Source organism: Dendrobates tinctorius, unplaced genomic scaffold (assembly GCF_039654945.1).
Source record: "Dendrobates tinctorius isolate UK_male_01 unplaced genomic scaffold, ASM3965494v1 ptg000082l, whole genome shotgun sequence".
Taxonomy (NCBI): Eukaryota; Metazoa; Chordata; class Amphibia; order Anura; family Dendrobatidae; genus Dendrobates; species Dendrobates tinctorius.
In genome coordinates this window covers 11122380-11145338 of record NW_027361750.1, presented here as the reverse complement: position 1 = coordinate 11145338, position 22959 = coordinate 11122380, and the positions used below count along the sequence as shown (strand labels likewise).

Genomic DNA, 22959 nt, shown 5'->3' with positions numbered 1-22959 from the left:
GAAGGGAAAAATGAACTCACAACAGTAGGGGTTTTTTTCATCGGGGGCTCGGGATATTACATTAGTTTCCCCTGAGTCTCCAGTGAAGTTACCGGATACCTTTTCTGGAGATAAAAAAGAGTTCAGAGTTTTCAAGGAGGGCTGTAAGCTTTTTTTTCCTTAAGACCACACTCTTCTGGGGATGAAAGTCAGAGAGTGGGGGTCATTAAGTCTCTGTTAAGGGGAGCCCCCCAAGCTTGGGCTTTCTCCCTTCCGATCACGGCCCCTGAGCATTTGACGGTAGATGCATTTTTTGAGGCCCTGGGGCATATTTATGATGAGCCTGATCGTATGCGTATGGCTGAGGACATGGTGATGAGTGTGTGCCAGGGGAAGCACTCAGCCGAGTGGTTTTGCTCAGAGTTCAGACGCTGGGCTGCTGAGGTCTGCTGGAATGATGCCGCCCTCCGGGGTTTGTTCCGTAGAGGTCTGTCTGAACATCTGAAAGATGCTTTGGCTCTCCACCTGATTCCCTGGAGGAGGCTATGACACAGGCCGTCCGAATGGATCGCAGGCTATTGGCGAGGGGAGTGATGCAAAGTGAAAGACCGTTATTCTCCCAAGGAAGGGGAGCCAGTCCAATATTGGAGATCACGGAGATGGGAACCATCGACCTCAAAGAAAATGAAAGGAGACAACGGCGCGTGGGAAAAGGCTGTTTTCACTGTGGCGATTCTGGACATTGGAGAAAGGTTTGCCCCTCCCATCCACTAACCAAGCGACTAAGCCCGGGTGATTATTGTGGAGGTCACCCAGGCTGTCAGGTACCTTTTTCTGCCTTCTCTAAAATGTTGTTGCAAGTGGAACTTTGTTGTGGGAGTGTCTCCACATCCACTTCTGCCTTCGTGGATTGCGGATCAGCATTGAACTTTATTGACTCTGATTTGGTAACCAGGTGTAAGTTAGGGACAGTTAGGTTGGAGACTCCTATTCACATTGTGGCCATTGACAAAACACCACTGGTAAAGAATGACATTATGTTTCGTACTGAAGAGTTTCTCTTTAAAGTGAGTTCCTTGCACCAGGAACGTATTTCATGCTTTGTGATGGATAACCTGCCAGCGGGACTGGTGTTGGGGTTCCCCTGCTACAATTGCATAATCCCGTAATTAATTGGGAATGTCGGGACATTGTTAAATGGGGTCCCTATTGTTCTGAGAAATGTCTTGATACTGTGTCTGTGTCGCCCGTGGGTCTGGAAGGTATTCCGGAGTGCCTGATAGACTATACGGATGTTTTCTCCGAAAAGGAGGCTCAGGTTTTACCACCACACCGCCCATTTGATTGTGCCATTGACCTGGTTCCAGGTGCTAAATTGCCCAAGGCCCGCTTATATAACCTTTCGGGTCCTGAACGGGCTGCGATGAAGGAGTATATTTCCAAGAGCCTCCGTAAGGGACACATTCTGTTTCTCCTATGGCGGCGGGGTTCTTTTTTGTAAAGAAAAAAGACGGTGGTTTACGCGCATGCCTCGATTTTCGTGAGTTAAATAAGATAACTGTGAGGAATACGTATCCCCTTCCACTTATTCCTGATTTATACAACCAATTGTCCGGAGCTAAGTGGTTTTCAAAATTAGATCTACGGGGAGCGTATAACCTTGTCCGAGACGGAGAAGAATGGAAAACCGCTTTTCTCACTACTGAAGGGTTGTTTGAAAATCTGGTCATGCCTTTCGGCTTGACCAATGCTCCAGCGGTCTTCCAAAACTTCATAAATCACGTGTCCTCTGATTTTATTGGACGTTTTCTGGTGGTATATTTGGATGACATATTGATCTATTCTCCTGATAAACAGACTCACATTGGTCATGTTCGGGCAGTTCTCCAAAGACTCCGGGAGAACTGTCTCTTTGCTAAACTGGAAAAATGTTTGTTTTTTGTTCAGGAACTGTCGTTTCTGGGGTTCATCTTGTCTGCTGAAGGGTATCGCATGGATCCTACTAAGGTGCAGGCCATTGTCGAGTGGGTTCAACCTTGTGATTTGAAGGCTCTGCAGCGTTTCCTAGGATTCGCCAATTACTATCACAAATTTATAAAGGGGTTCTCACAGGTGGTTAAACCCTCACAGACATGACTCAAAAGGGGGCCGATATCAAGAATTGGTCAACCGCAGCGGTAGCGGCATTTCAGTTTTTGAAAACATGTTTCATGTCGGGCCCGGTTCTTGTTCAACCGGACCCGTCGGAACCATTTATTGTTGAGGTAGATGCCTCAGAGGTTGGGGTGGGGGTGGTATTGTCCTAGGGACCCGCCACTTTGGCCAATTTAAGACCTTGCGCCGTTTTCTCAAAGAAATTCTCTCCAGCGGAGAGAAACTATGATGTGGGAAATCGAGAACTTCTGGCCGTTAAGTTGGCCTTTGAAGAATGGAGGCATTTTTTGGAGGGGGCTGTCCATCCTATAACCGTAATTACGGATCACAAAAACCTAGCTTATATTGAGTCAGGTAAGAGGTTGACTCCTAGACAGCCTAGATGGTCACTTTTTTTTCCCGATTCAACCTCTCGATCACTTTTCGGCCAGGGTCCAAAAATGTCAGAGCGGATGCTTTGTCACGCAGTTTAGGTCCGGTGTCCCCCCCGGAACCTCCATCCTCCATTCTTCTTCCTGGGGTGGTGGTGGCAGGTATTTCGAATATGTTGGAACGAGAGATTCGGGAAGCCCAGTCTCTTGCACCGCCGGCTAAGCCGGTGGACAAACTTTTTGTGCCAGCTCAGCTTCGCCTTAAGGTCCTCCGGGAGTTCCATGACTCAGGCTGGTTTCACATTTGCGTTTTTTAGCGCTGGAAAAAAACGCATACCTGCGCATGCGTTTTTTCCCCTATATTTAACATGGGTGCGCATACCTGCGCGCTGGTAAGCGCATGTATGCGATTTTCATGCGCTGCGTTTTTTTGGGGTGTGCGTTGGTATTTTCCAGACGCAGCATGTTGCATTTTTTGGCCCTGCAAAAAAGCGCATGCGCACATATGCGCACGTTTTGCGCTAAAAATGTCCATTATAGCCTATGGATGCGCATATGTGCGCACTGGCATGCTCATGTATGCGTTTTTTTGCATATGCGTTTTTTTTTTTTAACCATGGAATTTAGGGGTTTGGGTTAGAGTTAGGGTTAGTTAAGGGGGTTTAGGGTTAGGGTTAGGGTCAGGGTCAGGGTTAGGGTTGGGGTTTGGGTCAGGGTTAGGGTTAAGTATGGTTTGGTTAAGGGTTAGGGTCAGGGTTAGGGTCAGGATTAGGGTTAAGTATGGTTTTGTTAAGGGTTAGGGTCAGGGTTAGGGTTAGGGTTAGGGTCAGGGTTAGGGTTAGGGTTAGGGTCAGGGTTAGGGTTAGGGTCAGGGTTAGGGTTAAGTATGGTTTTGTTAAGGATTAGGGTCAGGGTTAGGGTCAGGATTAGGGTTAAGTATGGTTTTGTTAAGGGTTAGGGTCAGGGTTAGGGTTAGGGTTGGGGTCAGGGTTAGGGTTAGGGTCAGGGTTAGGGTTAGGGTCAGGGTTAGGGTTAAGTATGGTTTTTTTAAGGGTTAGGGTTAGGGTTAGGGTCAGGGTTAGGGTTAGGGTCAGGGTTAGGGTTAGGGTCAGGGTTAGGGTTAGTTAGGGTTTAGGGTTTGGGTTAGGGTTAAGTATGATTTGGTTAAGGGTTAGGGTCAGGGTTAGGGTTAGGGTCAGGGTTAGGGTTAGGGTTAGGGTCAGGGTTAGGGTTAGTAAAGTCATGGTTTGGGTAGTGTGGGGGCCACCTAAAAATGTTGGAAAAAAACGCAAACGCGGTAAAAACGCACTAAAAACGCATACAAACGCATAAAAACGCTGCGTTTTTTTCATGCATGCTCATAAAAATGCTTGAAAAAAACGCAGCAGTTGTATGCTTATGTATGCGTTTTTTCAATGCGTTTTTTTGCGGGAAAAACGCACTGCAAAAAAAAGCAAGTGTGAAACTAGCCTCAGTTCTGGGTGGACATCCAGGGATCTCAGCTACCCGGAAGGCCATTGCTAGAGTATTCTGGTGGTCTGCTTTAGCCTCTGATGTTGGGGAATATGTGTCTGCTCGTGATGCTTGTGCCCGTGCAAAAGCCCCCCATAACCGGCCGGCCGGGGAATTGGTACCACTGCCAATTCCTGAGAGACCATGGACGCATTTGCCCATGGATTTCATCACTAACCTTCCCCCCTCCAAGGGTAATACTGTCGTCTGGGTTGTGGTGGACAGGTTTAGTAAGCAGGCACATTTTGTACCTTTGGCAGCTGTACCTAATGCGGAAACATTGTCCAGACTGTTTGTTGAGCAGGTGGTGCGGTTACATGGGGTGCCCTTGAATGTGGTGTCTGATAGAGGAGTGCAATTTGTTTCCAGATTTTGGGGGGCTTTTTGTAAAAGGTTGGGTATTGGTCTGTCCTTTTCATCCGCTTATCATCCAGAGACTAATGGGCAGACCGAGCGGACCAATCAGTCGCTGGAGCAAATTCTGCGTTGCTTGACCTCAGACCGACAAGATGATTGGTGTTCTGTGTTACCGGTGGCTGAATTTGCATTTAACAACCACGTTAACCAGTCTACGGGTACATCTCCCTTTTTGTGCAATTATGGGTTTCATCCTCATTTTGGAGAATTTTCCCGTTTGAATTCTGGGTGTCCTGGGGCGGATGAGACGATCCAGCGGTTGGGGGAGGTATGGCGAGAGGTCCAGAGTAACATTACGACGGCCCAGGACAAATTTAAATTTTGTGCGGACAAAAAATGATCAGTGGGACCTGTGTTTCAGATTGGGGATAAGGTATGGTTGTCCACCAAGAATATAAGACTCAAAGTCCCCTCTGCGAAGCTTTTTTTCATAAGGCCCTTTTGAAACCTGTGAGGTCCGCTGGGGAGGGATCATCAGCTTCCCCAACACCGGTTTTGGTAAATGGGCAGTCGGAGTACGAGGTGGAACGAATAGTCGACTCCAGGTTGGTCCGTCATGCCCTTCAATATCTGGTACATTGGAAAGGCTACGGTCCTGAAGAACGCTCGTGGGTTCCTGCTCGATCGGTTCATGTGGATCGGTTGGTCCGGGCCTTTCACGCCAAGTACCCTGAGAGACCTGGGGGTCCAGTGGCCCCCCATTGAGAGGAGGGTACTGTCTTGATCCAGGACGGAGTTTCGCTTCGGCCCGTCCTGGTCTGACTGGGGGTTAATTGTTCCGCCTCTCCCTGGCAGAGGGCAGCTATTTAATGCTCACTGGACCTAGGTCCGGTGTCAGTTATACTCCTGCCCTCGGCTGAGTTAGTTGACCTTGTGCGTACGCGTGCCTTGTGCCTGATATCTTGCATGCTTGTTTGGTTTTGATCTGGTTCTGTCCCTGTTATGAGTTCTGCCTTTTCCTCATGTACTGCGCTACCTCTCGTGTATGACTCTCTGCTTGTGACCCGACTTCTCCCTGCTCGTCCCCTTGGTACCACATCGCCCTCTTGTGTATGACCTTTGGCTTTGTCTGACCTCCCGTCAGTTTATCCCCCCTGTACCTCGCTGTCCGTACTGTGTATGAACTCCGTTTTGCCTGACTCTGAGTTTTCTGTCTTCTTTGACAGTAGGACGCTAAGCCCCGCCCCCTTGCAGTCACGTGACCCTAGGTCCTGTGCCGGCTTGTTAAACTTCATCACTCAGGTCCTGTGCACCTATACTTTCTGGTTGTCCTGATCCCCAGGGGTCCCTACAGTGCGGGTGAGTCCCTGCTCAGAGGAGGCTGTACGCCGGCGCTGTCAGGATCCTGATATACATAAAGATCTTAAGAGATTAATATTTACAGTGTTGAGCCTTATTTTTAAAGACTTGTGCAATTTGCCCTGGCTGCTGGATATCACCTTGTAGGCAAAATCCTTACTACTGACAGACCATTCTTGCTTAATCAGTGCTTGGAGTTTATCTCAATTTCTGTATTTTAATTTGTCCTCCCGCTTTGTGATAACTTGTTTGATGAAGACTCTTTCACACTGTTTGGGACATCTGGAAGAATAATTTTATTTAGAAAACATGATGAGCACTATCATGAATCTTGTGTCATGTCAACAGTAAAACATCCTGAGACCATTCATCTGTGGGGTTACTTTTTATCCAAGGGTTCACTCAGAATTTTGCCTAAGAAAACTGGCATGAATAAGGAATTCTATCTAAACATCTCAATAAGCAATGTCTTACAAGCGATCAAGGAGCAATTTGGTGATGACCAATGCTTTTTCCAGCATGATGTAGCACCATGTTACAAAGCAGAAGTGATAACTAAGTGGCTCTGTGAAGGAAACATTGAACTTTTAGGTCCATATCTCCATTGCAATCCTGTGGGCAAGTCTCACAAAGTGGGAGGACAAACAAAACCACAAAAATTGTGATAAACTCCAAGCACTGATTAGGGAAGAATAAGTTGCCATCGCTAGGATTTGTGCCAGAAATTGATATCCAGTTACCATAGTGAATTGCCAAAGTGTTAAAAAATGTATCAATGTAAATATTGAACCTTTGCATGAACTTCATGTTTTTTTAATAATAGTTTAAAAACTTCTGAAATGCCTATAATTGTTGTTCAGTAACCATAGAAACATCTGAGTAAATAAAAAAAATCTAAAAACACTGAAACAGCAAATTTTGTGAAAATCAAAATTTGTATGTAATGGGGATACCACAACAGAGAGGGGCCAGAAGACCGAGGTGTCTGCGTTTGCTAACTCCTGCACTGGTTAGAAGTACTTCACCATTATATTAAAAAGTGCAGTTTTTTTCTTCCTTGCTAGCAGTGCAAGGATTAATCTGTTCAGTTGAAGCTCCTGGAACTTTCCTACTTGGATTATCTCAGCTGTTCAGTGTTGTCCACTCCCCTCTACTATATATGCTTGCCTCTGGTACTTAGGGATTGTCAGTGTTAGTTCTTACTACCTGGTTCTGAAGTTGGAGGTGTAGTTCGTTGTTGGAGTTGGTGTTTGGAGATTGTTCAGGAAATTGTTGCTTGGAGTTTTGTCGGTGTGCACATCCTGATCCTCTCCTATTTGGTTTCTCCTTCCTTTAACTCCTGTGTCCCACTCTGTTGTTTGGTGTGTGCATTTTGTATTTGTATTATTTTCATTTATATATTTTCGTCTTCCCTTGTTTGTCCGGTTACTGTGTTCCTATACATTTCAGCTTCCCACTGCCCTGGGTGGGGGATGGGACATATCAGGGTAGATATAGGATCACAGCCAGGCACAAGAATCCAGCATCTCTACCCTCAGGAGTAATCTGGGGAACAGGGATAGACTGCCGCACCCCTAGCTCTAGGGACCTGGTTGGCACCCAAAGTCTCAACGCTATCATGATATTATGTAACACTCATAACTTTTGAACATGACTCTACATTTAGTGAAAACATTTTCTTATAAAGAATAATAATGCTGATTATACCTTAATTATTTCAGGAGAAAATGTCTGAACAAAGGCAGCGCTCTTTGTCCACATCAGGAGAGGCTTTGTATCAAATTCTTGGATTGGAGAAAGGTGCAACTCATGATGAAATTAAGAAATCTTACAGGTAACATCTCACTAGCATTTTCTTTAACTATGAAGATGGATAATTGTTTAGGAAAGCTACTTCTTAGGTTCTATGCATAATTATGTACTACAGGTTTGTATTGCACAGATTTAGTTCATACAGTATCTGAGCCTACAGATTATTATATTAAAGGGGTTGTTCAGTCCAAACCAATAAGTTTTCAGTCACTCTGTGTGACTTCAGACTTATGAATCCCTCCAGAAATTTGCTGGTTTCTGAGCCATGACCAGAGGGTATGTATGAGTTATAAATACTCCTGACAAGAACCCATCCAGTGGGCGTGGCCTTGCTCCATACACTTGTATTGAGTGAGACCACGCCCTTTAGTCGACCATGCCCACTGGATTATTGCATCACTAGTTGGGTCATTGTCTCACTTAATACAAGTTTATGGAGTGAGACCACACCCACTGGATGGGTTCTGGCCAGGAGTATGTGTAAGGGGGTGAAGAGGAAGGGGTTACCTCTCCAGCTCTGTATCTGGAACCACCTAGTCAGACAGCAGGGTTGCCGGGGGGAAGACCTTCTGATCGGGACTGACCGTACCATGTGTCCGTGGGGGGCAGTGACCGGGAATAAGAGAGGATGGACAGGAAAACTGTGCAGCATCAGGGTGGGAAAGGAGCGCGCGCAAGATAGAGAGCAGGCTGCTACACTGCTCACCCAGACAGAGACAGTTCCCCGTCTGAGGACTGAGACTAAAGGACAAGGGATTGTGAGCACCGTATGTGAGTACGTGGATATGTTAGCCTCCATGACCAGAGGAGACTTTCCCCCTGACAGTATTGAGAGAGTGACACAAGCACGAAATTCCAGGGACCGCAGTGACGAGACGGAGCCCCTGATTGTGGTGAAGAGACTTAACAGCGTGCACAGCATCGCTCCTGCGGTGAGACAGGCTGGGTATTTCACAGAGTCTCAGAGTCGGGAGACCCAGGTTCCTCATCAGCTCCCAGCTTCCTTCTTTAACCCCTGGAGGTCCAAACTTCAACTTGAGCAGAGACTATAGAGACTGCACGCGCCGCTGGTGCCGACGTCGGAGAAGTAGACCCTTCTATCAAGCTTTTCCCAGACTGATAAGTGATAATTATCCTAGTTTAACCGTTTTAACTCTGCATAACCGTTTAACTGTTTCTTTCAGCTCCATTGTTCTGCTTCACTGTTTTACTCTGTCACATTTAACCCCCTACTGCTCCTCCCTGCATGGAGAGAAAATCCCTGTAAATAAACCTTTAACTCTTGGTTTGTCTCGGATCCGTGGTGACATCCTCTGTACCTGCAGGTTATTACATATGTATAAGGCATACAGTACCCTCAGAAACCACAGAATCTCTGCAGCATACAGTGCGTGCTCTGGGGGGATTCATAAGTCTGCAGTCACTCAGAGTGACTTCATATTTATCATTTTGGACAGGGCAACCCCTTTAAGGCGTACACGTCATTAGATCCATGCAGGCTGAATTATGGCCAGCATTATTAGGAGCCTGGCTTCATGATTACTGGCAAGTATGTTTTACTCTGAAATATTATAGCATTTTAGAGTAAGCACATACTTTGACAAGGCAGTCAGGGACTATCAGAGAGAGACCTGACCTGTCAATCATCTGGAGCAATGTGGGGTGAAGTGATCAAGGACCACATCAAACTAGCCAAGTCTCTCCTTCTTTGGCCGGCTTTTCAAAGTATGCTTACTCTTAAATGCTGCAGTATTACAAAAGTAAAAGGTAAAAGATACCCACAATGGCTTGAGAAAGTATTCAACGCCTTGACATTTTTTTGTGTTTTGCTATCTCACAACCTGGAATTTCTCTGTTTTTTTGAGGATTTGCATCAGATCATGTAAAGAGCATGCCTACAACGGTGAACATTTGGTTTTCTTTTTATTGTGAAGCAAACAACAAATAGTACAAAATAACTGAAAACTTCATTGTGCATAACTATTCACCCCTGTAAAGTCAATAATTTGTGGGGCCTTCTTTTGCAGCAATTACAGCTGAAAGTCGCTTTGGATAAGTCTTTATGATCTTTCCACATCTTGCCACTGGGATTCTTGCCCATTCCTCAAGGCAAAACTGTTCCACCTCCATCAAGTTACATGGTTTCCTCTGGTCAATAGCAATCTTCAAGTCTGACCACAGATTCTCTTTTGGATTAAGGTCTGGTCTTTGACTAGGCCACTCAAAAACATTTAAATGATTCCCTTTCTACCACTCGAGTGTTACTTTAGCAGTATGCTTTCAGTCATTGTCTTGTTGGAAGGTGAACCTCCATCCTAGTCTCAAATCACTGACAGACTGAAACAGGTTTTGCTCAAGAGTATTGACTGCACTGAGTATCTTCTCTGACATTGCACTTCAGGCTGGCCATCACAATACACCAATAGCAAACTGGGCTAGTTCTTGTCACTGGTTCAATCTGCTGTCCCAGAAGTCCATGGGATCGTGGATCTGGGTATCTTCCAGAGAAATAATACAGCCTGTGTGAGTGAACCTGACTGTTCAGCCATTGCACCTCTGTTTTCTGAAGTATGGAAAGTTGTTGCAATGGCAGATAAAACATCTGGTATATCATGCCAACAACACTGTAAATGTTGCTGCTTCTTCCTTGGCTACTTATTGTACGTCTAAAGTCTAATGCAGGCACAGGTGGGGGAGCGTTCGATAGCGGGTCTGTGTTGCCATCAGCAGTTGACCGCTCAGTGAAAGATTCACAAAACAAGTAGCACTGCTTATCTTCATAATTAATCAGTTTGGGCGCTCTTCTGGAAACCCAGAAAATAAAAAAAACTCCTCAATTTTTGCTTTTATAGTGAGGTTCTAAAAGTATAGTTATCCAATCGTCATCCCTTTGCTTGATGCTAACAATACGTCTGGCAGTCCATAAGCATTCCACCACACATCTTGCCATGCTGGCCAGCACATCAAAGCATCCTACTGATTTATTTTTACCACTCTTCTGCAATGATTAGTTGTTATGGTCAGTGTAATCATTTTGCTTTCACACTGACAGTCAGTGTGCCATCCTTTGTGTGTGCCAACTTTATATTAACCTCCACGTCTTCCTGCTGCGGCTGCTTATCCTCCTTCTCTTCCTGTGTCTGTCTCTTCTTTCAAATCCTGTTGCAAATTACATATACCTTGAGGGTCCCTAACAGATGAAGAACAGCTATGAACATGTGCAAGTTCCCGTTCTTCCTCAATCCTCTCTTGCATCATCATAATTGTTTTTGCCATTATAATTATGAGGGGCATGACTTCCTTGATTTCACACTTGACCCTATTGATAAAATTTGTTGCCTCTTCAAAGGGCTTCAGTAGATGACACACAGTATTTGGCTGTAAATGCACTACTCCCATCTAAGACTTGGGGCACAACAGCAATTGTATAGGGAGCTGGAACTCAGGAGAAGGGAGTCCCCGAAGCAGGCTACAGCTGTCTGCTGTACAAGTAGGTTCTTGGGAACATCTGACAGGAGGAACTCCAGCGTATCACGGTACTGGAGATCTTCACACTTAAAGGCGCTATAGAGGAGATGTTCAGGAAAGGCACATAAGTTGGCGGAGTGTTGGAGGGGAGCTTTCCATCTTGCCTGGAGGTTGACTGGGTCCCTCACCCGGAGGACACAGCACAGAAGCGGGCACTACTGACTGTGAGTAAAGCGTTGGAACTACATGCCCTGGTGTCCTCCATTCCTTCCTGCGTCCGTCTGCCTAACACTGCTACATTCCCTGCGCCGGACACTACACCACCAAAGTGTCCCCAAGCAGGGAGCCGCCGAAGGTGCTTTGCTACACTACTTTGTGGTGTGGGGTGCAGGTGTTGGAGTGTGGTCAGGTGTCTCCACCTTACGTGGATGGTGGGATACCACACCTCAGGAGGAAGTGCAGTACCTCTGTGGCGACTGAGCCTCAGGGGCGCCACACCAACATATGCAGAGCTGAACTCCTGCGGCTTGGCAGAAATTGAATCACCACAGCAGCTTCTGAACCTGCACTGCTGTGTATATGAGTCAGGTCCCTGCAACTGATCACACCGGTACAGAAGCAGTACCATGTGATTAGTACTACAGACATATATGTTATAGAGCACTAACTACCGTGCTCATGACGGTTATATCCGTCATATAGCGTTAAGTAGTTGATGTTCCACTGTCGGCTTTCCCATGTATACTTTCAGTATAGCTGATTTGCAGTGATCTGATAGATGGCTGCTCACTCCATTCCATCCAGATTTCCTTTTTAGCCTAAGTTCATGTATTCTACGTTGAGCGCTACGTCTGAGTTTCTGTCAGATCCTTGAAAAACTGCATTATGACAAGTACCCTGATAGAGCCCTGCCGGAGCCATTCATTTGAATGAATTCGACTGAATCCATTGACAGACAGCACTGTGCTAAAGTGAACCTAGTCTTAGCTGGATGACAAGCACAGTATACAGTTCAAACTCTGATTCTTGGAGCTGTATAACAGGAGCTCTTGCAGCAACTAGATTAACTTTTAATGAAAATATTTGTCTCTTTAAATATTAGCTAGCCCTTCAATGTGCCACATATCTCTTAACAAATGCCTTGTAACCTTCAAATCTTCAGATATTAAATTCTCATCTTCTAATTAAATTGATCGTCAATAAATATATTTTTATACCGAATACTAGAGTGAGTCACAGGTTAACCCCTTTTAGAAGTCTGACCAGTGTCACTTTATGTAAACTCTAGAACGCTTCATCAGATCCCAGTGATTCTGAATTTATTTTTTTGAGACACATTGTACTTAATGTTAGTGGTAACTTTTGCTCAATAATTTTTGCGTTTATTTGTGAAAGTATTGCAATTTTGGCAAAAAGTTTGATAAATGGTAATTTTCAAACTTTCAATTTTTATATCCTTAAACCAGTTAGTTATGCTGTATAAAAAGCAATAATTAAATAACATTTTCCATATGTCTACTGGGAAGGAGATAAATTTGAATTTTGGAACACGAATTTGGCCTAAAGTGATTGCGGTCACCATGTCGCATTTGCATAGTCCTTAACGTGTCTAAACAGCAGACACCCCTCACAAGTGACCCTATTTTGGAAACTACACCACTCAAGAAATTTATCCAGGTGTATAGTGAGCAATGCATTTTGAATTTTCTGGTACTGCTTTGAGTTTGTAGCCCAAGGAATTCCTTAAACCCCTTGGTTTAATTAATCTCTGGCTGATCTGTACCTATTCTAAAATTGCAGCAGTTTAGGTACATTAAACTCCACTCGCCAAACTGGATTCCTAGTTACCAGCTCAGTGTGGAGCTTTAACCCTTTGTGTGAGTGATACCTTACACATAAAACCAGTATCAAACTTCAAGTATTTAAACGTGCTCTACATTATAAAAACATTATTGTAATCCCCAACTCTGGGGTATTACATGCTTCCCCTTCTTTTACATGCCTGTCCCCAGGCTTGGGACACAATAAGTGAAGACTGAAAATGGCAACATGTAATAGTACAACAGTGCCGTTCGGCACTAAAGCGGACCTGTAAGAACATTCAATACACATTATACGAACATTTTGTATACCTATGTATGCATATCTCCAATCTTCAATCTCTGTAAAGTACAAAATTAGGGTAAAACATTTTTTTTAAAAACTTGTATTATCAAAACTGTATGAAAGTCCTTGAATAGATTCTTCACCCTGTAAAAAATGAGAACATATAAAAACATTAAACATCCATAGGCATAATTTTGAGTGGCTTGTACAAAGGAAGAACAGTTCCTTAGCAGGGATCCCCTGTCCTTCTAGGTAAGGACCCCGAAACAGAACAAACCAAGTCCTTTGTACTCGATATTAGTGCATTAATTCGACCTGGTCCTTCTTGGTAACTACAGTGGAACAGATATGAACATAGTCCTGTAACAGTCCTTATGGTGAATACTGAATACGACTCACAACTATGAGAAAAAGCACTACTGGAAAATATGCACACCACTACAATGTACAAAAAATAACTTCAATTTTATTGATACACAATTACAATTAAAATACAATTAAAAAAAACCTTGAAAAGTGAAAAATGCAATAATAAATCCAATATGTAAGAATGAAAAATTTATGATAATACCCAGACCTAATCCTAAAGGCTCATGGGGAGAAAGAGGGAGGGGAGTTATACAACCATATAAATATTTCCCCTCTTCATGCAATAGGGATAACCCGTAGATAGAAGGCAGGTGAGAGGACCACCAAGAGAGGGGAAGCCCCAACTACCACCTAAAACCCAGATCTGGTAGATACTAGAAATCCCCCAAGAGGAGACCCCACAATAGGGAAAATCTCCCATGAGAGCCCTGCTGAAGGTATGAGATGCACATATATTACCCAGAAGGAGACAGGTCCATGAATGATCCCATAAATCAGGATCCTGAGTGGAAACAGACAGTGCGCTGGGGTTTTTCTATCATTTACTGAATACAGCTCAGTCCATAACTGAGGGTACGAGACCCTCAAGCCACTTTAGTGTCCAATATTCAGCAGAAAATGGCACAATCGTTGTAAGTAAAAATACAAATGCAACTTGTCCAGCTAATACAAATGAGTGAAGGAATAGCTTTGGCCTTTGCAGGTTAAATCAACAAAAACAGTCTCTCACACATTTTTTCAATTAGGGCTTTTCAACTTAACAGGTATCAACAGTAAACATCAGGAGTCGAGGGCTGGACTGGCCCAGTATTGCCACATATCTGGAGACAGGGAACTGTCTCTTCCATTTTTAAACAATAAGGTACAAACCAGCACAACTCGGTGGCTTTCTCCTTCCTTGGTGGCTCACTTGGAGGGAGGGTTCTTCTCCTCTTTGGGGGGATGGCTGCTTTTCGGTATGGTCGGTCTGACACGGGCTTTGCATAGGGGGTACGAAACAGTGTGGTCGGTCTGACATGGACTTAACATAGGGGTACGAAATATGCGACTTGGCTGTTGGTAGCATGGATTGGCAGAGGGGTGGAAACCTGAGTGGACATGGGGGCAGCTCTCCACAGAGTGAATGTAGTCGATCCACAGTTGATAGTGAATGTATAGGGAAGGTGACCTGACGGACGGACGGACCTGTCAGTATAGAGAAGGAAAGGTTTGCACAGTTCAGATAGTTGTCAGTTACTACAGTGGGGAAACAGCTAGGAAAGTGTAGTGGACATACAGTACCTGGGTTGACCATTAGAGGGCAGGGAGGAGTGTGAGCAAAGGACTTCACATCAGCTTAGGGCTTAGGAAACCGTTGGTCATGGGGGCGGAGTTACAGGGAACCAGGAGAGGTATAAATTTGAGGGAGGCTTCCAGAAAGTTCCAGTCCCCAGGGGGAGCTCAGGTGACAGGAGGACTACGACAGTCTGAGTGCTCTGAGGAGAACCGAACAAGGGGGACTGAGGAGAGAGAACATCAGGGGGGTGGTCCTGACAGGAAGAACCGTAGTGGAGACAAGACACCGGGTGTGGGACACCATATTTGACACAACGCCTGATCAGTAAAATTGCTGTTGATTTACGGGCCTACGGCGGCCACAGTGACGGACCTGTCAGGAGCGTCAAACAGTGACGAAAGGACGGTACGTGTATGTACGCCCCTAGTGTAACGTACGTTGTGTGAAGCGGCCCTGGAAACGGTGGGCCGTGAGGTGAAGAGAAGTGCTGTGTACTGCAGAGGCCGTCAGGTGGACGGCGAGTGGAATAAACTTGGACCTGTTGCACCCAGAACCTGCCTCCATCTTGTCTCTGTTTTGTCTCTGCGCGGTCTATCGAGGGACCACCCCCCAGTCTGGCCCACGACCCTACAAATGAGTGTTGGGATTCAGACTTAGGCGGAAGTGGAACCCCAAACCAGAAACTGCCATGTGTTGGATATAATCCCTTCATCTGACCGTCTGCCTTGGAATCCTTACCATCCTCCCAGCTAATCCTCATTCCCACTTGCATATAAAGTCAGCAAGTGCAATAAGAGAGAAAAATTCCATTGCATTCGCACCGATGTTATTCAATGAGTCAGTGCTCATCTGCAGTTTTTTCCTCAGCTGAAATTGGCTTGAAAAAAAAATTGCAGCATTCTATGACTGACTGGGTATATTGGATGAGACTCGCCAATGCAAGTCAATAGGTGGAAAAAAAAACAGACGGCACACGGACCATCGTACGCCGTTTGATTTTTACTGATATATTACCATGCTGTATCATAGAACAATGTAAATGGTCCTGGAAATGATTGTAGAATAATAGTTGCAGAGAAAAAAACGTATTTCATACGTATGTCATATGGATGCTATGTGAGAAAAATAACATTGTACTCACATGACACTCGAATGACACATGCATGGCACTCATCCTACTTTTCTGGATCAATATTGGAGTGATTTTTTAAACCATAGTGGGAGCAAGGCTTTATTATCAGCATCCATGGCCTCGTCCACTCGGGATACGGCAAATATGTACCAGCCCCTTGGTCTCCATACTTTTAAGAATTTAACTTCTTCCCCTAGCCTGAGTTTGTGCAGGCTTTGACATAGATAGTCTCGCTTCACTGACCTGTTAACAAAGATATTATAGTGGGTGCTACGTGCACAAATAAATCCAAATATAATGATCTTGTCAAAGTTGACCACCATGCAGTATATCATCAAGTTTCTTCACAAACTTTTTCACCTCTGTGGCCTTGGGCTGCCAGTCTTGGTAACAACACCTGGATGAAGACTTTGAAGCCTGTGGCAGTGTTGCCTGGACTCATCAGGTGAAGTGGGAGTGGTAGTAGTGGAAACTGGCTTTGCGGCAGGAGTGCTATCAGGCATGGATATTGTAGCAGGAATATCTTGTGCTGGTGGCAGGCCTTCTATGGAGGAAGGTACAGGTGATGTGGCTGTGGCAGCAGGTGTCGTTAGTACAGACAGTCTTGCTTTGGTGGCGGTAAGTGCTGGCTGAGTGGAGCCAGGAAGTTGTGTAAAGGGGGTTTCTGTCTGGGTAGAGAAAGTCAAGGTCAGAACTGGCATTCTGAACTGGGCAGCGATTTTGAAGGGGTGACCACTTTGGGAATTCATATGGTTTGGTTTCCCTCCATTTCCCCATTTTTTCACTCTGCTCCGGGATACAGAGCATGCTGTAAAGCTTTGTGAGTTTTCCGCAAGCCCTAGCATATTATAGTTCATGCAGTTTATATGTACATTATTGCACAATTGCACTATGTATCTTCCTTCTTTTGGTTAACAGGTAATCTTATGCAGTTACTTTTTTTACCATATCACCCAATATCCTTTTATATAGATACATTTATTTCTAACATATATTAGGTTATTAATATGTACATTAATTACAGCATTATGCACTTTATGTTATGAATTATTGTATCTTTAATATTGATTAATGCTTGTACAGCATCCCCCACAATTTTGACTGTTATTATGGATGTATTACTGTTTTGATTTATTTTTTTGCGAATCTGGGTGACATATCCTGCCCTCCCACCTATCATTGTTTTATGTTTCGTTTTTTAACCTCTTCTTTTCCTGTAAAATTATGTCTTGTGTGATTATTTTTATTTTACTTATTGTTGTGTAATCATGTGTTAATATTTATCAATAAAAGTTAACATTGTATACAATTTTTCTGTGAATTCTTCTTTTTGGTTTGTGTTTTGTTTTTCATGGTACAAATTAATTGATTCTTATTTATGGGATTTCTTTTCTATATACTGTAGTTTTTTGCTCCTACCATATTTGAGTCTGGCAGGATTGGTGTCCACTAGAGTTGAGCGAAACGGGTCGAAAAATTTCAAAAGTCACCGACTTTTGGCAAAGTCGGGTTTCATGAAACGAAACCCGACCCTAGGATGAGGTCGGCCACGAGGTCGGCGAATTAAGCGCCAAAGTCGCGTTTCAAAAGTATGTTTTGTGCTCTTTTTCAGCCAATCAGGATCCACGGACACTGTGGGCAACATGATGACATAGGCAGGGGTCACCACCATCTTTCAGAAGGGCATGCAAGTGATTGGCTTGCTTTGGTGGGAGTCACAGGGGGTATAAAAGGGCATGCACGCCGACCGCCATGTTACTCATGCTGATCTCAGAATAGGGAGAGCTGCTGCTGATGATGATGATTTTGTAGGGAGAGCGTTAGGCAGGGAAGAAGACACCAAAAACTGCTTCTGCTGCTAGCGATTTTGCCTGTACAACACACCAGTCACTGTGTGTGCAGTGCAAGTGGAGGCTATATTTTGCTGGATCAGCGGTGTTGGTTGTTAGGCTGCCTTCTAAGGCTTCCTGACGGCTGCATTGCTGTTTACCCACTGCTCTGCAAACTGCTTTTTTAAAAGCAATCCCAATTTTTTTTTTTTTGTCCTGGTGAGGTACGGAGTGTGCATTTTTTCACACCATACAGCGGTGCACACTCCTTACACAGTACCGTGTAACGGCTGTTATCACAGCCACAGTGAAGATATCTGTGTGTCACTCTGTAAGGATAAGTCGAGGACATGTTCCGTTCTTACAGACCTGCACCTTCTAGTTTTGTCTAGCTTTCAAACAGTTAAATATATTTGCTGTTTGATCACATTCAAAACTATAGAGAGACAGCATGTGTCAGTCCGTATACTTAAAAAACACGGAGCTTGACAATTTTACGTACACCGGACAGCCGTGTACGTGCACGCTCCTCTCTCAGTACCGTGTAATGGCTGTTATCACGGCCACAGTGAAGCTATCTGTGTGTCGCTCTGTAAGGATAAGTCGAGGACATGTTCCGTTCTTACAGACCTGCACCTTCTAGTTTTGTCTAGTTTTCAAACAGTTAAATATATTTGCTGTTTGATCACATTCAAAACTATAGAGAGACAGCGTGTGTCAGTCCGTATACTTAAAAAACACGGAGCTTGACAATTTTACGTACACCGGACAGCCGCTGTACGTGCACGCTCCTCTCTCAGTACCGTGTAACGGCTGTTATCACGGCCACAGTGAAGCTATCTGCGTGTCGCTCTGTAAGGATAAGTCGATGACTTGTTCCGTTCTTACAGACCTACACTCTAGGGAGATTCCTATTCTGCCCAATTCTATATACACCTTGTAGTTTGTCATACACTAGCCAATTTCTGCCTGTGACATAGCGCTGTGATATTCACTGGGCCTCACACAATCCAAAAGTGTCCAGTGTCCACAAGTGTGTGCTGAAATTCAAAATCTCCGTTATCCTCTAGTCACATTTTTCACACCTGCGACATCGAGCCTGTGACATAGCGCTGTGATATTCAGTGGGCCTCACACAATCCAAAAGTGTCCAGTGTCCACAAGTGTGTGCAGAAATTCAAAATCTCCCCTGTCCTATAGACACCTTGTACCTTGTTTTACATTACTATATAGTTTGTTGGATTTTGTCTACATTTCTACCAAAAATGAGGAAGGCTGGTGGAAGAGGCCGTGGAATTGGGCGGGGGTTGGCAGCTGGTAATGATGGTGTTGGTGGTGGATCTGATGGTAGTGGCAAAAGCAAAATAGGACCGAATGTAGGAGGTGTTGAGCCTGCGTCATCGTCTGGCTCCACAAGGCCTCGAAGGCTTAGTTTTCTAGGAGTTGGCAAACCGCTTTTAAAGCCAGAGCTTCAGGAAAAAGTTTTGTCTTACATTGCTGACTCAGCCTCCAGCTCTATCGCCTCCTCTTCTGAAGTTGTAAAAAATAAAAGCACATGAGTCGTCATTGGAGGCTCATGTTCATGAACCACACCTTTCCTTGTGTCCTTCACCCCAACCAAGATTGAAGGATGACGCAGGCCATACTAATGATTACTCCATGGAGCTGTTTTCACATACCATGCCTGGATTATCAAGTGAAATGGTGAATTACCCAGGCCAAGATGAATCTGACATGGAGTGCACTGATGCACAGCCACTGATAGATGATTCTGCTGGTACATTCACTCAGAGCACTACATTGTCCTCGCAGTGTACAGAGCCAGATTCTGACCCTGATGAGACTCAGGTGCCCCTTCCCGCACACTATACCACCATACACGGTGACACAGAGGAAGGTGCACATGACATTGAAGAGGAGGTGATGGATGACCCAGTTGTTGACCCAGATTGGCATCCATTGGGGGAAGAGGGTGCTGCTTCCAATAGCTCAGATGAGGAGGAGGAGCATCCACAGCAGACATCGACATCGCAACAGCTGTTATCTGGCAGGCCCGGAGCACTCCAAAGACAGGTTCCAAAAATCAAAAGAGTTGCTGGACAGCTTGTCCAGAGGGTCAAAATATAACAGCGTGCTAGGCCGCAAAATGTCTGCCAAAGTAGGAAGAGTGCAGTGTGGCACTTTTTTGAACAAAATCCTCATGATCAGGCCAAGGTTATCTGTAAGAAGTGCGCAAAGACCTTTAGCCGAGGGAAAAATCTGAAAAATTTGAATACCAGTTGCATGCTTAGACATTTAACCAGCATGCACTTGCAAGCGTGGACACAACACCAAACCTCAAGTACCACATGTGCAACTGATCACAAAGAAGGTAGTCAGCAACGCTACATTGTTTCCCCCACTGTAAACCCACCGGTTAGCACAGCAGCAAATGTTGAGGTGTCGTTGCAAGGCCACAGCAGTCAGGGAATCCCACTGTTATATCAACGAAAGACTGAATCTAGGCCATCAGAAAGAACACTAACTCCATCACCATCATCAACCCTCTCTCAGTCCGCCCTGTCCACCGCTACTTCCACCATATGCAGCTCTCAAGTCCAGCTCACCCTCCCAGACACTATGAGTAGGTCAAGAAAGTACTCAGTCTCTCATCCGCGTACACTGGGTTTGAACGCCCACATTGCCAAACTAATCTCGTTAGAGATGATGCCCTATCGGTTGGTGGAAAGCGCAGCTTTCCGCGAATTCATGGCCTATGCAGTACCACGCTATAACCTACCCAGTCGCCACTTCTTCTCTCGCAAAGCCATCCCAGCCCTCCACCATCATGTGAAAGACTGCATTGTCCATGCACTCAAGCAGTCAGTGAGTGGAAAGGTGCACCTCACAACTGATGCATGGTCCAGTCGGCATGGCCAGGGCCATTACGTGTCCATCACTGCGCACTGGGTTAATGTGGTGGATGCAGGGTCCACAGGGGACAGCGGTGGTGGGACAGTGCTGCCTAGCCCACGGTATAGGAAACAGTTGGCTGTAGGCGTTCGACCCTCCTCCTCCTCCAGAAGCGAAAGCTCGTCCACAGAGCGCAGTCGTATGAGCACTCCATCTGCAGCTGCCACTGTTGCACACGAGGTGTCCCCCTATCGAGCAGCTAGTGGAAAGCGTCAGCAGGCAGTGTTGCAGATGATGTGTTTGGGCGACAGACACACTGCCGAGGTGCTGGCCGAGTACTTTCAGCGACAAACTGAGTCATGGCTGGGCAGTGTACATCTTGAGGCAGGCAAGGTAGTTAGTGATAACGGCCGTAATTTTGTGGCAGCCATAGCCCTTCCAAAACTCAGCCACATACCTTGCTTGGCTCACACCTTGAACCTGGTGGTGCAGTGCTTCCTCAATAATTATCCGGAGTTAACAGCCCTGCTCCAGAAGGTGCGAAGACTGTGAGCGCACATCCGCCGGTCTCCAGTACACTCCATTCGTATGCAGAAGCTGCAGCGATTGCTCCACCTTCCCAACCACCGCCTCATTATCGACATTGCAACAAGGTGGAACTCCACCCTGCACATGGTTGAGCGGCTGTGCGAGCAGAGGCAGGCCATAATGCATTTGTGGGAGGATACACGGCCAGGCACTTTGAGAGCAGACATGGAGTTGACAGGTGTGCAGTGGTCGAAGCTGAAAGACCTCTGTAAAGTCCTTCAGTGTTTTGAGGAATGCACACGGCTGGTAAGTGGAGACGACGCCATCCTAAGCATGAGCATCCCACTTATGCGTCTGCTCATGCAAACTTTGACACACCTTAAGGAGCAGGCGTCTGCAGCCAATGTTGACGAGGAGGAAGAGGTGGAGGGAATCCTTGATGACATTCAGCCATTGTCTGCTCAGGGACCTCTCCTGGACGAGGTGGAGGAAGAAGAGGAGGAGGAGGATGATGATGGGGATGATTACTTAGGGGAGGAGGATGCATCTCGTGGGCAAGTGAAAATGTTGGCGTGGCAAGGTCTGGTACAGGGTTTGTGCGTGACTGGAGGGATGTGGATTTGCCAGAAAGTGCTCCTCCACCCAGCACTCGCAGTGCATCATTGACACTGGGAACATTGGCCCACATGTCAGATTATGCCTTGCAGATCCTAAAAAGGGACCCACGCATTGCCAAAATGATGAACGATGACGACTACTGGTTGGCCAGCATCCTGGATCCACTCTATAAAGGCAAATTACAAAACATCATGCCACAGGAGAACCTTGACCTAATATTGGCTACTAAACAAGCAACTCTGGTTAACCGGTTGGTTGAGGCATTCTCAGCACACAGCAGCGGTGATGGTTCTCACACGAGCCGTACGGGCCGGGGGCAGCTTGGCAGAGGTGTTCGTGGTGCACACAGCAGAAGTGGCGTTGGAGACAGGGGTTTCATGACAATGTTGTGGACTGATTTTTCACGGACCGCTCACACAACTGGTAATACTGCATTGATGGAAAGTGACAGGAGACAGCAGTTGTCAACTGTGGTTAACAACTACTTTTCCTCCCATATCGATGTTCTCCCGCACAGGTCATTCCCCTTTGACTATTGGGCCGCTAAACTGGACATCTGGCCTGAATTGGCACAATATGCGCTACAGGAGCTCGCTTGCCCAGCTGCAAGTGTGCTATCGGAAAGAGTCTTCAGTGCAGCTGGATCAATCCTGACAGAAAAAAGGACCCGTCTGTCAACCCAAAATGTGGATGATCTAACCTTCATTAAAATGAACCATGCATGAGTTTCCAAGGATTTTGTCCCACCTTCCCTTGATGACACATAGGTTGCCAGAAAAATGGCTTGCCTTGGTCCTCCTATTCCGCGAACTTGACCTATTTCGCCTTTTGCAGCAGCTGAATGACCCACATCTACATATGCCACTTTGTAAGCCTCCCTAAGTGGGCGCCCCCCCCATGGCCGGGGTCACCACCTAGCGCACAAAACCGTCCGAGTGCCGTTGCCCTTGACAGGTGGGTAGGCCGACTCTTGGGCGCGGGCACTGGCATAGGGTCCCTCATAGTGCAATCAAGTGTCTCTGACAGTGGTGGTGCACACCCGCCGTCAGACACACCGCCGTACTATGAGGGGCCCAGTGCCAGTACTGACGCCCACGAGTGTGCCCCCCTTGCTTGGGCAGGGCCCCAGCATTTGCAATGTTTACCTCTCCCTGCTCCTCTGCTGTGTAGTCTGGGCTGTCAAATCCTTCACTGGGA

At 45.8% G+C, this 22959-nt stretch overlaps 1 protein-coding gene across 2 annotated transcripts in view; it reads left to right on the top strand.

The window, feature by feature from the left end:
• DNAJC5B (DnaJ heat shock protein family (Hsp40) member C5 beta) overlaps positions 1-22959 on the top strand; it is a 219325-nt gene that overhangs the window by 45088 nt on the left and 151278 nt on the right. For both annotated transcript variants that reach the window (XM_073583916.1, XM_073583917.1), the window contains one exon: positions 7454-7566. In XM_073583916.1, the coding sequence (XP_073440017.1) occupies positions 7454-7566 (113 nt within the window). The remainder of the gene's footprint in view (positions 1-7453; positions 7567-22959) is intronic.